The 15,927-nt window shown below is 38.9% G+C and overlaps 2 protein-coding genes across 3 annotated transcripts; both read left to right on the top strand.

Annotated features, from left to right (window-relative positions):
- Positions 1 to 271: 271 nt before the first annotated feature.
- Positions 272 to 5,969, top strand: gdpd3a (glycerophosphodiester phosphodiesterase domain containing 3a). The gene is made up of 10 exons (XM_062439250.1): positions 272 to 410; positions 2,028 to 2,070; positions 2,206 to 2,341; positions 2,715 to 2,760; positions 3,113 to 3,231; positions 3,783 to 3,872; positions 4,017 to 4,150; positions 4,376 to 4,435; positions 4,955 to 5,006; positions 5,841 to 5,969. Exons 1-10 carry the CDS (start codon positions 272 to 274, stop codon positions 5,967 to 5,969), a joined length of 948 nt encoding a protein of 315 aa, XP_062295234.1.
- Positions 5,970 to 9,831: 3,862 nt separating this feature from the next.
- On the top strand, positions 9,832 to 15,750 carry ypel3 (yippee-like 3). 2 transcript variants are annotated; one of them, XM_062439423.1, is made up of 5 exons: positions 9,832 to 10,162; positions 11,440 to 11,558; positions 13,150 to 13,193; positions 13,898 to 14,006; positions 14,197 to 15,750. In XM_062439423.1, exons 2-5 carry the CDS (start codon positions 11,442 to 11,444, stop codon positions 14,284 to 14,286), a joined length of 360 nt encoding a protein of 119 aa, XP_062295407.1. In that variant the 5' UTR covers positions 9,832 to 10,162; positions 11,440 to 11,441; the 3' UTR covers positions 14,287 to 15,750. The 2 variants fall into 2 exon arrangements, with proteins under 2 accessions (XP_062295407.1, XP_062295408.1); XM_062439424.1 differs by lacking the exon at positions 9,832 to 10,162 and adding an exon at positions 10,506 to 10,541.
- The last annotated feature ends 177 nt before the right edge of the window (positions 15,751 to 15,927 follow it).

The following is a 15,927-nucleotide window of genomic DNA, read 5'->3' as shown; positions in this document are numbered from 1 at the left end:
AAGGACATTTGCCGGTGAGGAAAGGTGGGGAATTTCTGTATTGTGACACCTTAGCGTCTTCTGTCTTACCAGTTTGTCGAGTTTTTATCTTACAAGCAAGACAGAACAACAAGGTTACTAACAGGTTGACTTCAGTCAAGCTTTTCGATCTGCACACGTCTTTCGAACCACAAAGGACATTCGTGCTAGTACACACCTTTCTTCCAGTTTTGTTTGCTGGTCAATGTCCTAATATACTCAGTGAGGTTTTTGCAGAGACTCCGTGAAGAGAATGAGCAGTTTTTTCTACTACATCCTCCCGGCGCTGGGAGGATACACGCTCACCTCGATGTACCTGCTGAAGAACCCCCACATTCTCCACAGGAAGAAACGCACAGCCTTCTTTGCCAGACACATCTCACACAGAGGAGGTAAGTGGGCATCTGTCAAAAGAAGAGATCCCTGACTCAGCAGGGCTGTCAAGAAGGATTATTGACTAAGAAGTAACAGAAGAGAGAGACTATTTATTTAAGCATTTCTGTTTTACTTATCCACATTTTCACTTTCATCAGAAGCACATTGTTGCCCTGTGGATTACTCTGCATGAAAAACCTTTGTAGTATTTCTGATGATTACAAAAAACATTTGATTATGATGTGAAAGTTTAAAAAAAAAAGTTATATCTGCTAAAAAAAATAATTAAAAAAAATCTGCAAATAAAGAAAGGAATGAAAATATAAAGTCAACAAACACTACCAGGGGAAATCAGAATCCTAATACTTTTTTTTTAAAGGTCTTTTTATTGAAAAAACATTTTATATAAAGAATATGTCAAGAAAAAGATATAGATAATAATTGAAATAGGAAGAAAAGAAGGGGGATTATGTACTTGGAGACTACCGTACTGGGTTTTCTCAAGGAGTGTCAAGAAGGAATGTCACACTTTGTAAAATTTGTTCTCTGTTCCTAGGGTAGTATAACGGATTTTCTCTAGTTTCAAACCGGGCACACAGTCTTTAATCCAGTGTGAGTGGGAAGGAGGAGCAGAGTCCTTCCACTGAAGTAAGATAGCTTGTCAAACCAGTTATGACGTAAAAGCTAATATGTTCAGTTTTGCTTTAGGCAAATCTAATCTGGATCATTTAATGCTAAAAAATGGCAGTGAAATGATTTGGCTCAGTTTGGAAGTGAAGGGTTTCTGAAATGGTTTGAACATGCAGAAGTCTGATGTCCAAAACTTAATCAAAGAGGGACACGCCCAGTACATGTGAAAGAGTGAGGCAGTTGCACATTTGTCACATGTAAGGTCAACATCAGGGTACATTATGCTAATTTGGTTTTAGATATGTAGATACAATACAATACAATACAATACAATACAAACAAACAAACCTTTAGTTGTGAGAGTGCATGTCGGGCGCACATGGAGGAATGTATTGATTAAGGATTGAGTCCCATGTGCCATCTGTAAACAGAATTTAGGTCTTGTCCCCAAACAGTCTTTATAGCTGCCATTGAGGGGCAGTGTAATTTTGAAATACGGTTGTAGAGGTTTGACAAGGTGCCTTTTGATATGAGGTTCACAGAAGGATGTATCAACAGTATTGACGGGATTTATGAGGGAATTGGAATATTAAATGATGTTCATAGTTAACTTAAGACCGCAGGATTCAAGGTGGAAATGCATCCAAAATCAAACAGAATGCTTTCCATAACCGAGGGTGTTTACCATTCCAAATGTATGATACTATTATTATAAGAGTTAGAGCCTCTAAGGGCCTTAAAAAGGATTTGAGGATATATTACAAGTGTCTAATTTAAAATCACTTCTTGTGTTGCAGTTAAGAGGAGGGCTGTATCAACATCTTTACAAGATATCTGAATACTGAGCAAATAAGACCGCTAATAACATGAATATTCTCAGAAAGGGGCTAACAGCAACACAAGTTAGACAAAATGAGGCTCAGTGTGAATATTTTCTATATTTTGGGATTGAATGGGGCTTTTTTACTGCCATCATGAACCCTCACTCCTCTGTTTGTTGCCAGGATGCGGAGAGAGATTAGAAAGCACCATAGAGGCGTTCACAAAGTGAGTATACCAAACTCAAGTGGTGACCTACAGCTCTGACAAAAGCTGTAAAAGATTCCAAATGCACTCAGGTATTATTACAAAAATAATGCATGGATTCTCATGTATTTTCTGCATCTTTTCCTCTGTCTCCAGTGCGGTGGAGGAGGGCACAGACATGCTGGAGATGGACTGTTTCATGACACGTGACGGGCATGTGGTAGTGTCACATGATAAGAATCTGTTGAGGCTGACTGGCCACGACGTCTCCATCTCCTCACTCAATTTTCAGGTGGGAGGACAGATCCAGCAGGATTGTTGGTTAGGGCAAAGGTCGCACAGCACTGGTCAGGACAATATATGGTCCAAGTGGTGGTTTTCTAGTTTATTCTGTTGCCCACCGTGTTGGTATGCACACTTTTTTTCATCCACGGTAATCTGTGTAAATCTTATGCTCTTTGTGTGCATCTAAATGATTCCTCAGACACAGTTTCTGAGTGTTTATATACTGGAACAGCAATGGTGCATGTGGCAATTCAGTTTGAATAGATGATTATCCTAAAATATGTTTATTCTTTTCATGGTTGCTGTTATAATCATTATCACAATGTTTGTTTGTTTTTTATTTTCATAATTACGCTTCTCTTCTTCGTCAACTCTTTTAGGATTTGCCTTTGTATAAGGAAAGACTGCCAGTGTTATTTTATACAGGTGAGTTTCTCCCTCTACTCTCTAATTCTCAATCATTAACAAAAAGCCATGTAATGAAGAAGTGGGTCAGTACAAGCGTGTGTGTGCGTTTATGTATGGTCTTTCATAGGCTACTTGCGCGGACAAATGTCTGACTTAGGACCAGTTAAATAGAGATGGTTTGTCCAATAGGGGACAGCTGATTTTTGGGTTACGGTTAGGGTTAGGTGAAGATTACGGAAAGTCTCCAGGGAATAAATAGAAGTATATTTTAAATCCCTATAAGTGACTGTGATCTCATACATGTGTGCTTCCGTGCGTGTGTGCTTGAATGCAATGTGTCACCGTCTTTTTAACTCCTACCATCCTTCAGGTCACTACAGCACTGGTACAGACAGGAAGTTTACTTTGCTGGAGGACGTGTATAGGAAGTTCCCCAGGGTTGCTGCTACCATTGAGATCAAAGAGAAGAACAGTCAGCTGATACACAAGGTCCTGTACACCCAAAAAAACAACATCCCTGACCACAGCACAATCTCAGCAGTTTCCTTAGAAAATGAAAGAAAGTCAAAGGGAAAAAATGTTGACAACTAACATTTAAACTGTGATACAATATTTGACATGAAAAGTGTTTCTCAAAAGGTTTAAGATAACTTTTAAGAAAATCAGGATAATAAAACATGGCTAAATTAGACAAAAACATTTAAAAAAAAAAAAAGTTAAACTAACTTAATAAGCAATAGAGCTAGCAATAATCACAATTATTCCATAAAATGGGTAACAAGTAGCTCTGTTTGAAGTTGATATACTAATTAAGTCTGATATGAGACTTAACCTGTTCTCATCTCTCTCTATTTTGTCCACTGCAGTTATACTGATGTCTCCTGCTCACAATTTGCACTGTAAAAAACAGAAATGCCTAAGATGTTTGTGTTTTTATCAATATTTTCTGTGCAGCTGTGAGTCTCTCTTGTTGTACGCTTTCTTTGTCATTCTGTCTCACCTTCATAACTCATCTGTGACCCTCCCTCGTCCGTCTGCAGGTGTCTGATCTGACTAAACGCTACAACAGGGAGGACATCACCGTCTGGGCCTCTGAGAGCTCCAGCATCATGAACGAATGCTGCAAAATGGTACATGAACCACCTGGGGGAGACAAAGTTACCCATGTAGAATCATTCTACCAAATGACAAACATCACTCCCCACTTTCAGAAAAACTATTTCTGTAGCAGTTTTGGTATTCATAAGTCTCTCTGTCTCTCCTTCTCCTCATAGAACAACTCCATGCCGCATGGTTTCAGTCTAAACCGAGGCGTGCTGCTTCTGCTGCTCTTCTACAGTGGCCTGCTACCCTTTGTGCAACTGAAAGAAGATTTATTGCAGTTCTACCTGATGAGCATCTTCAACAGGTGTGGCTGCAGACTTGTGTGTGTTCATACTCCCTCCTTAAAATCACAGCAGCACTTTTACTTTCATTTCTACTCAAACTATAACCCACTTCTCTTTATGTCTATGCTCAGAGTTTTGTGTGGTTTTATCCCTTCAGGTTTTTTCTTAATCTTATGTTACGTGTAAGATAAATGTGTCACAGTGTGAATGTGTCTATTGTATCTCTCTTTCTCTGTGTGTGGCAGGACATACATTGCTGAGAGACCAATCTTGAGGAACAGACTCTTCATCTATTTGGTAGAAAAGTGAGTGATGCTGAAGTTGCCACAGTTGTTCTTCTGTGGATTTAGATGTCTCAGCTGCTTCTGTCTCTTCATTTGATCTTAGACTGAATGCATGATGTTGAGTTTAGGTCTCTGTGGTGGGCATATCATCTGTTACAGGACTCTTTGTTCTTCTTGTTGCTGAAGATAGTTCTTTTTTACTTTGGCTGTGTGTTTGGGGTCATTGTCATGTTGCAGGATGAATTTGAGACGGATAAGATGCCTCCCTGATGGTACTGCATTATGGATAAGAATCTAAAACATCTAAAGTGTCTAAAACTTTTACACAGTCAATACATACATATCAAAAAAAGCCTTTATCTTACTCAAACTAAATATACAGCAGTTAATCTATGAGTTGCAACATTTTGGGGAGTAGCGAAGCAGTTTATATAAAAGCAAACTCAACTTCATGCAAAAACATACTATAGTACTTCTTTTTAAACTTCAGTTTATATAAAACACTCAATTTTTAATGCATTTTTTATGCTGTCATTCCAGAATAACTATGAGGAAGAGTCTCTTTAAGCACCTAGAAGACCGTGGAATTCAGGTATGACATCATTATCATAAATATACTACATACCTAAATGCAAAGTTTTTAAAGTGACAGGGATGCCTAGAAAACAGGGGTTGTGAAATATGAAAAGGTTAAGTAAAAAAGGGAACACACCATATCATTAGAAAAAAGTGTTGAAATACTTTGCTCCTCCACAGGGGAACTGAGATTTGTATTTATCTTCCTAAACCCTTTATCTGAAGATGTCGTCATTGATCAGTATCAGTGGATGCAAAAACCTTACACTGTTCTAATCTCCACATACAACAAAGACACTTTCAAGCCCGAAAACCTGTATGTCAACTGTAGGATTTAATTTAACACTAAAACATCATGGTTTAACTCAGGAAATGCTTCAGCAAAGACAAACAGTAAAGCTCACACAGCATCATCTTTGTCCTGATGTGACTAATCTCTGGCGGGATGAGATCACCCCCATCGTCAGGCCATGAGTGGTCACTGAATAGTTTGAGCATGAAAACAATTGAAGTCATATGCTGTGGCCTTATCAGTTGCTGAGGGCCTCACCACATCTGAACACTTGAATAACACATTATGAGGTAGTGCTTCCAAGAAAAGGTCCTCTCAGTATCATCCATTTAAACACAGAGGGGTAAGATTTCCTCCAGAAGAGCGCCACACTCCATGATATAATGCGTTAACATAAAAAACAAAAAATGTGCAAAGTGCATAAATCCATTGCATATGTTAGTATAAGTGCTGTTTTCTGTATGTTTCAATAATACAATGCTCAAAATTGCAGGAAGGATGACAGAGAAACAGTGAAATGTATGATTTGAACTTGAACAGTCATGTCTGTGATTGCAGGTGCATTTGTTTGTGTGCAACACAGACGAAGACATAAAGGCAGCGCTTGACCTCGGGGCCACAGGAGTGATGACTGACTACCCAACTCTTCTTTCAGATTATTTTCGCAGAAATAGAAATCAGGAGTGACTTCCATAATCATCCGATCATAATACCTACTTTTAAAAAAAGAAGATAGCAAGACTTTAAGAGAAAAGTAAATATAAATGATGCGTGAGATCAAATAGCAAAGTTGCTTATAGGCAAGAACTGCTCCCCTCCATTTTCCATTGTAAGAGGTTCGAGAAAAGGCTGCCCGCTAAGCTGATTGTTGGCTGTGCTTTCGCTAGAGCTGCTTCTATCACTGATTTCTAATAATGGCACCCACCACCACATTTCGTCATATGCAGATGATATGTTATTATGCATCAATGACACTAATCAATGTATCCCACGCATACTAATCATTTTTGACCAATATATACGTTTTCTGTACTTAAAATATATAGCAGAAAACGGCTTTATTACCACTGAAACAATCTGTCTCTCTACCTGTCCAAGTCTGTTCCAGTCAATAATTTTACTTATTTGGGTGTAGAAATGTTTCCTTCTATACAGACATTAATAATAAAATAATGATAATAATAATAACTTTATTTCTATAGCACCTTTAAAAACAAAGTTTACAACGTGCTTTGACAGACAAAGCAAAAGCAGTACAGTAGTAGTAGCAGTTCTTATGGTGAGGCAAGCAACCATGCATTAAACTTTCAACTATGTAGTGGGAGAGGCAGGTTGGGGGTCTGTCTCTTCCTAATTTCAAACATTGCTACAGGGCTTTTACACTTAAACCCTGCTGACCTGCTTGACACCAATGCAAGGGTGTTGTAGCGTGCCTTGGAGAAGAGTCTGGTGTCCTTACTCCCTCCAGGATCTTTTATATTTGAATCTGCCCTTCACTCCATGCTATCGTAACTATGGTCATATTATCAATCAATCAATCAATCAATCAATGTTTATTTGTATAGCGCCAAATCACAACAAAGTTATCTCAAGGCACTTTACACATAGAGCAGGTTCTAAACCGTACTCTTCAGGTTTTAATTTTAAAGAGACCCAACATTCCCACATGAGCAAGCACTTAGCAAAAAAAAACTACCTTTTAACAGGAAGAAACCTCAGGCAGAACCAGGCTCAAAGTGGGCAGCCATCTGCCTCGACCGGTTTGGGTAGAAAGGAGAGAGAGGAAGAATAGGAGAGAGAATGCTCCCTCAAATGCTCCCTGTATGGAGATCAGTGGAGAGGTTGCGTCTTGGAAATCTAATTTCCCATTATTTAATAATCCGAGACTACTGATTGGGAACCAGCCGATACAGTTTTTGCAGTTTTGGGAGAGAGGCATCCATGTACTCTCAGACATTTATGGATATGAAGGCCTAGGTTCTTTCCAAGATCTTTGGAAATGTAATCTACTGTGCTGCTCTTATTTATTTTATTTGCAATTACAGTTGGCTCTAAAAGCCAGTGGAGTTCCATGTTAAAGTCTTCTTCCATTAAATTCACTTCATAAAACCATACATTGCATTAGAGGCACAAGTGGTTTCTAATATGTATTTGTTCATTTCAAAGCATGCTTACAGGCCCCTGGCATTAGGTGCTTTATGGAGAGCCGATTTTCCAGATCTGGACTGATATTTGATTGACATAAAGTCTGGTCTAACATTTTAATAGCCTCCAGAAACCCTGATCATCTGCAAATTCATTAGAATTTTATTCATGAAGCGTATTTAACTCCCAGAAAGCTTTGTATAATGAAAGTGACCACTGATTCAACTTGTACTTTGTGTCATTGAGGCGACTGGGACTCCAGTCCAATGGATCCTAGGGTAGATGCGTGGGGGAGGACGGGAGGGAGGGGAACCACAGGGGGTAGGGTTTTGTTTTGCTTTCATTATTATTGTTTTGTTCTTTTTCCCCCTTCTTTTTTTCTTCTTTTTTTCACAATATGAACTTTTGCTGATTCTCATAATTGATTTCAAAATAAATAAAAATGTGATTGCAGAAGTGGTGTGTGAGACTCATTTCCTTGGCTGTGACAAGATTACTGAAAAGACTTGTTGGTCTGAACTATCGGTAAACTTTTTGTTAAACAAATCTTAATCACTGTTGATTAAATGACTTGTTTGAGGTTCATTTGTATGACCTCCACCCACAATCATTCCAGACACCGCCCAGAAGAAACAGCCATTGATTTTTCTCAAAACAAATCTAACTTTTGCTATGGTGAATATTTAACCAGCTTGACCACGTGACCTGATAACCTAATGTGTTGATAAGAGAGTAAATGTGACATTGTTTTGACTGTGTCTCATACTATTTCCTGCCATTATATGATTAGTGGGATTTAACAAATCAGGTAAAATTCACTCACATGTATGCTTAATTTGCATTTATGAGGTATTAAGATAAACACAAAAAGATCATATAAGGACAAGACTATTGGTTCCATGGATACACATACTGATGTAGTATCTAGACTTTGCTGTGCATCTGTTTTTAATATGGTATCTCATCTACAATATATGTGCATACAAATGAAGGGTTTACATGTGCAGTAGACCTCACCTGTGTCCTTGTTTTCCCAGGCCACGGTCAAAGTCCAGCCACACTGCTGTGATAATAATCAACCAGTCTGTTGGTGAAACAAAGACTGTATTTTTCTGACCTGGTTGGCAATGCCTTACAATGTGACGAGTGAGTTAATGGAATATAAGTGGATCAGTGAAGTCATTAATACAATAGGTGCAAAGAGCAAAGGTCTGCTTCCAGTCAACCAACAGAGAAAGGAAGCCAATAGGACACCAAAGTCATGTCAGCATGTCTTGTATGTTTATTGATATTAAGTGGAGTTTACATTCATGCAAATGCATTAAAATATGTAGATAGAAAATGCAGTACAGCAGTTGAATGTAGGACTCCAACTAACGGTTATGTTCTCAATTATTCAATGTTGTTTGCTTACTAAAATGTTGTTTTTTCCTGGCAAACAGCCAACAACCCAGAGATGTTCAGTTTACTGTCATAAAAAACTCAATAAACCAGAAGATAACATTTGAGAAGCTGGAATCTGAGAATTTGGACAGTTTTTCTTGAAAAGTTACTCAAATGATGAATCTATTATCAAAGTAATTGGCAACTAATTGATTAATGAACTAACTGTTGCAGCCTCTAGTTAAATGAGTCTATAAAATGTACACATGTACAAACATAACAAACAATCATATGTTCCCATTCCTTGTCCTTCATCTCAACCAGAACTAGTGACAAGCCAAAAGGGAAAAACAAAAATAAAAATAAATAAAAATTAACACATAAAGCAGTTTCTGGCCGAAAAGGTTTGGTCTGATCCCAAGTTACATAAAACGCACAAAACATCCATAACAATTGGCTACATACATAATGAACACACAAGAATATAGTGAAAAACACAAATACATGCACAGACTTCCTTATATATGCATTTTACAGTTTGTTTATGGGTTAGTGAAAGTGTCTTTGAGGAATATTCCCTCTGGCTGCAGGATGTCAGAAAGTCCACATGCACATGCACTGAGGAGGAAAGCAAACAGACAACCTCAAGTCAGACATTCAAATACATTAAGAAACCAAAGCAACTCCCCTATCCTTCCTGTCATGACCAAGGATATTCAAACTTTTCCTGAATCAAACAACCTTACATTCTTGTACAGTTAGTCAGTTGCAGTTTGCAGCAAGTCTACAGTGGGAAATGTATCCCAAAAACCCACAAGCAGGAAATGATAAGCCATTAACTGCATTTATGGAGCTCTACCAGCAACTAAACAGATAGCCACAAAGAGCTCATGTGAAGTCGATTCTGATTGGTTGACCCACATTCTCGACGTCACTGCTGGGCTCTGATTGGTGGACAGGGATTTGTTTTGCGCTCACTGACGCGCTTCGGACTTCCTCCTCTGCGTGTTTTCATAAACAAACCACATCTTAGTCCCGCCGGGGCCGCCGCACACAATCCTGTCAGTCTGCCAGCATTGTCGGATTCCTGCTCCCGTTTTAACGAAGTGCCGCGGAGGAAACTTTGAGAGGTGGTTTAACGTTAAAAAAAAAAAAAAAAAAAAACACACAGAGAGAGAGAAACGCGGGTGAAAAACGGGAGCACAAACCGGAGGCTGTCTGTCTTTATTGTCCGAGCCGTCAGCGTGGCGTGGTCGACTGCTGCACCGAGTCCTAAACCTTAAACCTGACCACATACCTGCTTTCATCGGATGCTTTGAAGACTATCTGTGGAAGAGCCTCGGTATTATCAGGTAAGACCAGGAGAAAATCCTGCACTGCGCATCTGAGCCACTGTTAGCCGCTGCATGTTGTGACTGTGCTGTAAAAAAAATAACAAAAAAAAAACACGCAAAGCTAGGTCAGAGCTAGTGGGGCCGACTCGTCCTGCAGCTGACAGATGTGTCAGGCCGTTTTTGTTTCATTATGTAGCGACTGACAGACAAACGGTGACCACCAGTGCTGGAAAGTACAGAAACGGTGCAGCACACGTTGCCAGCAGGGCCTGAATTTGGGTTACTGGTTTCCTCTAATGAAGCGAGGAGAGGAGAGGATTGTTTGTGCAAGCTATTATGAACCAGGAAGCAAGCTACACGATAAACCAATCTGCCAGGGGGTAACTCAACTTATCGAGTCAGTCTGTGAACATAAATGTTATGTCAAATGTTACTTTTATTAAGTGCGTCTGATTCTGAATAGTGACAGACAGATATGAATAAATGCATGACTACAGCACAGTTAGGCTGTTTGTTTTCAAGTGCTGCTGGCAACACACATTCATCTCTCTACTGCTATGGAAGCCTTTTTCTGCCAAGAAAACAAACTAAATAGCAAGATGAATTGTGAATTATGTCTATAAGTTTTCTACTTTTAAGTCAAAGTGATGAGGTATTAGGTCAGACCTAACATAGGAAGTCAAAAACTATCATAATGTTGACACACTGTATGGCAATTATGAGTTGAACTTTTCAATCTCTTACTTATACAATGTCTATATATAAAGTGTTGTCTTTGTTTTGTCTCTATTCCTTTAATCAACTTGATCTATAACATGGTCAGATTCAGAAGTTCCTAGAGCTCAAAGTTTTCTTTTAACATTTCTTAGTTTTTATATTCTGTTCATGGAGCGAAGGAAACAAAAGCAGCAAATCATTTGTTAAACTTAAACAAGCAGATCATTTGACAAAAACAAATTGATTGTTGGGAACTTGTTATCTGATCAGTAAATGGCCTGATTGATACAGTACTATAGTTTATGAAGATAGGTCAGCTCAGGTAACTTTCGGATAAAATTCTATAGTGTCTTATTGCTTTAATTAAATGTGTAAGAAGTTGTTGTAAACCCTGTCGGTGTGTGTGATGTTCTTGACTTCCTTGCTGATAAGAGTAAAGTTATTAAAATTTTTAAAAAAAGAGAACAACCAGCCAGTCACCTGATTGATCTGCATGTATCAGGAGTCCCAGCCTGTATACCTCCATCTCTAACACCATGCACAACATTCAAGTACCATCCTGCTGTCTTTCTCCTCAGACATGGTGAAGTTGACAAAGGCCAAAACGTTCCAGGCTTACCTGGACTCGTGCCACCGTCGCTACAGCTGTGTGCACTGCCGCGCCCATCTGGCCAACCATGACGATCTTATTTCCAAGGTCAGTATGCTGTCGTCCTTTTCATTTCATTTCAGTTGACTCGGACATCACTACATGGCTCTCATCTTGATTAGGAAGTAGGAGGGACTGGGAAAACTGGTATGAAACATCTGAGATCTTAAACACTAGAACTGCCAGAGGTCGCTGTGTGCCTAAAACTGGCAGGAGCTTACTGGCTATTGAATTTCTTATACTAAAAAATGCACTCTGTCATTGGATTTAGGAGTTGTCCTCACAAAAAAATGTCTGAAGTCATGAAATAAGTCTTATTAATCATAACCTATTGTTTCATAATCTAAATATTTTTAACGTCAGTATTTAATCAGTCTAAAATGACAATGAAAATGGGTGCTAAATGGAAATATTTGCATATTTTGGTGGTGTGATATTATTAGAAAACATTCATCACATAATATAACCCATGCTATTTAAATGACCAAATTGGCCTAAATAATAATGAGCCATAATAATAATAAACAACCAGCTCTTATTTAATGTTGCAACTAAATTGACAAAGCTACACAATTTCACCTAATTGTTAATTAAGAGAACATCACCAAGACACTAGAGGTAACCATTAAAGCTTTTTTTAAATTTATAACATGATAACACATATGTATTTCTCTTTTGGTTTCATTCATAAAAACAGGGTAAGACCTCGGGCAGATTAAGCTAAATAGCCCATTAACAGTAAACGGTAACATGGCAAAACAAATTGAATGAATAATCAATTAAATAAAAATAAGTTCTACTCTGTGAGTGGTTTTTTTTTCCAGGTCATTCTATACTTTAAGTATGACTTGATGTAATTGTCAGATGCCGTTGCCTAGCAACTTAAAATGTTTAAACATAAACTGTGTTGAAGTAAATGTATTTCATGTAAGGGTACATTTTACCCAATCACAGTTCTAGTGTTAAGTACCTGGACACTGAGATCGACCACCACCTGTCCTTCACACTTCACTCATCAAATCATCTTCACACTCAATATTGCATTGTGGTAGAACTTCCTCAAAGAGAAAAAAACAAGAAAAAAAAACCCTCATGAGAATCATCAAGCATGCAACTAAAGTCACCGGCACCACTTAAACCTGACTCCCAGACCTACAGTCACACAGTAAAAAGAAAGGCAGACTCCATCACTAAGGACCCTTAACATCTCCTTCACCACTATGTTCAGCTACTCTCATCAGACAGCAGCACCTCTGGCCAAAAAGAGACCGTACAACAACTCTTTTATTCCCACTGCAATGTCCATTTTAAACAAGGCCAAAGACTGTCACTACTTTTAATGCACACTTGCTCTCATCTATTTATGGAATTGTTTGTGTTTTAATGTAATCTTATATAAGTCTTTCATGGCTGTGGGTTTTAATGACATTTGTGAGCTCCTAACCTAAGACAATTTTCTATCATTATGTGAAGTATGTCAAAACTTCAACATAACATTAACAATATAATAAGAGGTTTCTCAATGCTTCATTTTGGAAATATTTAGTAAAGCTGGAAAAATCACAGTCAATAAATAAACCTCATGTTGTGTTTGTGAACTACATGTCAAGTGTTGTTTTCTTTCCTCCATGTCTCCTAGTCTTTCCAAGGCAGTCAGGGCCGGGCCTACCTCTTCAACTCTGTGTGAGTATTTTGTTTTAAAATTATACCTCACAACTACGTGACTATTCTTATCTCTGGTTATCAGGCGTATTGTTGATCAGGATTCATTCGCCCTAAAGCGATTTTCAGGCAGTTAGTGTTAGAATTACCATCACCTCTTTCCAAAGGCCTTACTGAAGTATTAATCATTGATATCAAGACTTTTCAGATAAGATTAGTTGCCCACTTAAGTGTCTTGATAGGTTGTAGGTACAGAAATATGCTCATGAATTTATTGTTTTCCCTGCATCTCATCACTGAAATAGTCTGGCGCCCTCTGAAAACAAATTCCTAGAATCAGACATGTTTGCACAAGCCTCATTGTCAACACATGATTTGATTAGCTACAGAGTGGACCTTGAAGTTGGGTGAGTTCACTTTAGTCATGCTCCTCTTGGGTTAGTAGGTCAGGCTCTCGCTGTAAGATCTGAGGGCCCCCAGTCAAGATTAGTTCAGCACTTAATCTTAAATTCATCAGCATCTATTCAATTTAAAGCTTGATCAGTTTAGATGAAACTCTGAAACGCTGTATTGTTTGGAAAAACGCTCTTCCCATGACTGTTTCATGAACTTTAAAAGATCTTGTAGTGTTTGGAAAAAGGTCTGTCTGTACTGTCATTGTGAACCCCCCCCCCCCATAAATCAGACAGGAGTTGTTGTTTGATGGTTCGGTTGTCTGGTTTTAGGGTGAACGTTGGCTGTGGTCCTGCGGAGGAGAGGCTGCTGCTCACAGGACTTCACGCCGTGGCCGATATCTACTGTGAAAACTGCCACACCACGCTGGGCTGGAAATATGTAAGTACACCTGCAAATAAGATGCTGGGTATTTTAAAGTTACTGCCAATTTGATATTATTGCAGATTACAGGAATAAAGACTATAGTTTGAAATGTTAGAGGAAGCACAGTGCTACATACAGGAGTCAATATTTATGAAAAACTAGCAAAATCTTCTTCTAACAACCCTGATGTGCTTCCCACCTGCAGGAACAGGCCTTTGAGCTGAGTCAGAAGTACAAGGAAGGGAAGTACATCATCGAGCTGTCCCACATGATAAAGGACAACGGCTGGGACTGAGAGGGAAATCTCCATCTTTCTTCATGACTTTTTTCAAAGTTGCATCCCCTTCGACTTTACAAGGGTTCCAGTGTAGCTTCCTCATCCCGCGTATGAGCCATCGCTGTGCCACACTTTCACTTCGTACGGCTTTGCCAAGAATAGCATGTGATGCCTTATCTTTTTCTGTTCTTCATGTGTCTCCAGCAGCCACGACAACACATTTGCTGATACTGCTATCCCAATTGCTAGTTGTGCTGGGACATGGAGTGAATGAGTGCAGGGTTTGTGTGTGAAAGACTGGGAGACAAAGTCACACAGGCACACAGGCACTCTCTCTCTGTCTGTCTGTCTGTGTGTGTGTGTGTGTGTGTGTGTGTGTTTGTGTGTGTGTGTGTGTGTGTGTGTGTGTGTGTGTGTGTGTGTGTGTGTGTGTGTGTGTGTGTGTGTGTGTGTGTGTGTGTGTGTGTGTGTGTGTGTGTGTCTGTGTGTCTGTGGATTTTTAAGCGTGTGTTTGAGTGATATCAGCGACCACCAAGAGAGTCTCGCTCTGTGGCGGTGAGGCCAGTGCAAGTCAGATAATATGGCATTCTTACACAAAGTATTTGGGTTTTCCTTTAGAGTTTAAGGTGCACACTTAGATGTGTCTGGCCCAAACCGAGAAAAGTAGTATAACCCATTTCTTATTATTTCCAGTGATCCAAGTGTATGGGAATGCTTAGAGCAGTGGGAGGACTTGTTTTTTTATTATCTATCAATGAAATTGATGTTTTTATTGTCAGATCAAAAATACTTGTTCGTATTTTGCCAAAAGCAATCAGGGTGTTGAATTAGTAATGTTTAAAGCCCGCAAAAGTATCCTGCAAGAATTCATACAGCTGGACTATGAGTGAGTTCTGTTTGTAGGTATACATTTTAGTGTGTGTGTGTGTGTGTGTGTGTGTGTGTGTACGCACATGCATGTCTTTCTATCTTTGAGAGAACCAATTTCTGTTCAAAACCAGCGTTGTGAGGACATTTTGGCAGGTCCTCACAACTTCAAAGTGCAAGACGTGTGTTAAGCCTTGGTTTTAAGGTTTTAACATTAGAACTGAGTTTAGGGTAAGGCTGGGTTTAGACACTTAGTTGTGATGGTTAAAGTTAGGCTAAGGGGTTAGGTAATGCCAATGAGTACTCAAAAGGATATAAAGACAAACGTGTGTGTGTGTGTGTGCGTGCTGAGGAGTTGTAAACTGGACGGTGTTGAGAAAAAATGAATCCGGGGTTCACATCTAGAGTTTCCACTGCACAGTTTTACTTAATGCTGATGAGATCTATCCTCCATGTGTTTGTGTATAGCCTAACACTGAGCTGCCCTTACAGATACATTTACTCAGTTGTGATTAGGATTATGTAGCATATTTATGGTGATTTTTAATGTCTGCTTCTTTCATTAAAGTGTATTATTTTAACCTGATCTTTCATTAAAATACAGTGTGTCTGTAACATGTGCAGTGCAGTTTTCTTTTGCAACAGATGCTTTTCTTAAGTTACTCACGTACCTCGTAAGGAATAGAGATACTTGAGTAAAGAGGACTTTTTGCATGATACTCTAATTATCGCCACATGATTTTTTAACTTCCTCTTTAATGAGGTATTGCTGGTGAATGTGATGAAACTGTG

Source organism: Scomber scombrus, chromosome 18 (assembly GCF_963691925.1).
Source record: "Scomber scombrus chromosome 18, fScoSco1.1, whole genome shotgun sequence".
NCBI classification, from domain to species: domain Eukaryota; kingdom Metazoa; phylum Chordata; class Actinopteri; order Scombriformes; family Scombridae; genus Scomber; species Scomber scombrus.
The sequence above is the reverse complement of the archived record's forward strand: the minus strand, read 5'-3'. Positions and strand labels throughout refer to the sequence as shown.

Bases quoted from the DNA above. Each gene is read 5' to 3' on its own strand.
- gdpd3a (XM_062439250.1), top strand. From the start codon at position 272: ATGAGCAGTTTTTTCTACTACATCCTCCCGGCGCTGGGAGGATACACG. The intron at 2,071-2,205 runs GTGAGTATACCA...CTCTGTCTCCAG, and splicing joins ACCATAGAGGCGTTCACAAA to TGCGGTGGAGGAGGGCACAG. The intron at 2,342-2,714 runs GTGGGAGGACAG...CAACTCTTTTAG, and splicing joins TCTCCTCACTCAATTTTCAG to GATTTGCCTTTGTATAAGGA.
- ypel3 (XM_062439423.1), top strand. From the start codon at position 11,442: ATGGTGAAGTTGACAAAGGCCAAAACGTTCCAGGCTTACCTGGACTCG. The intron at 11,559-13,149 runs GTCAGTATGCTG...CATGTCTCCTAG, and splicing joins ATGACGATCTTATTTCCAAG to TCTTTCCAAGGCAGTCAGGG. The intron at 14,007-14,196 runs GTAAGTACACCT...TCCCACCTGCAG, and splicing joins CCACGCTGGGCTGGAAATAT to GAACAGGCCTTTGAGCTGAG.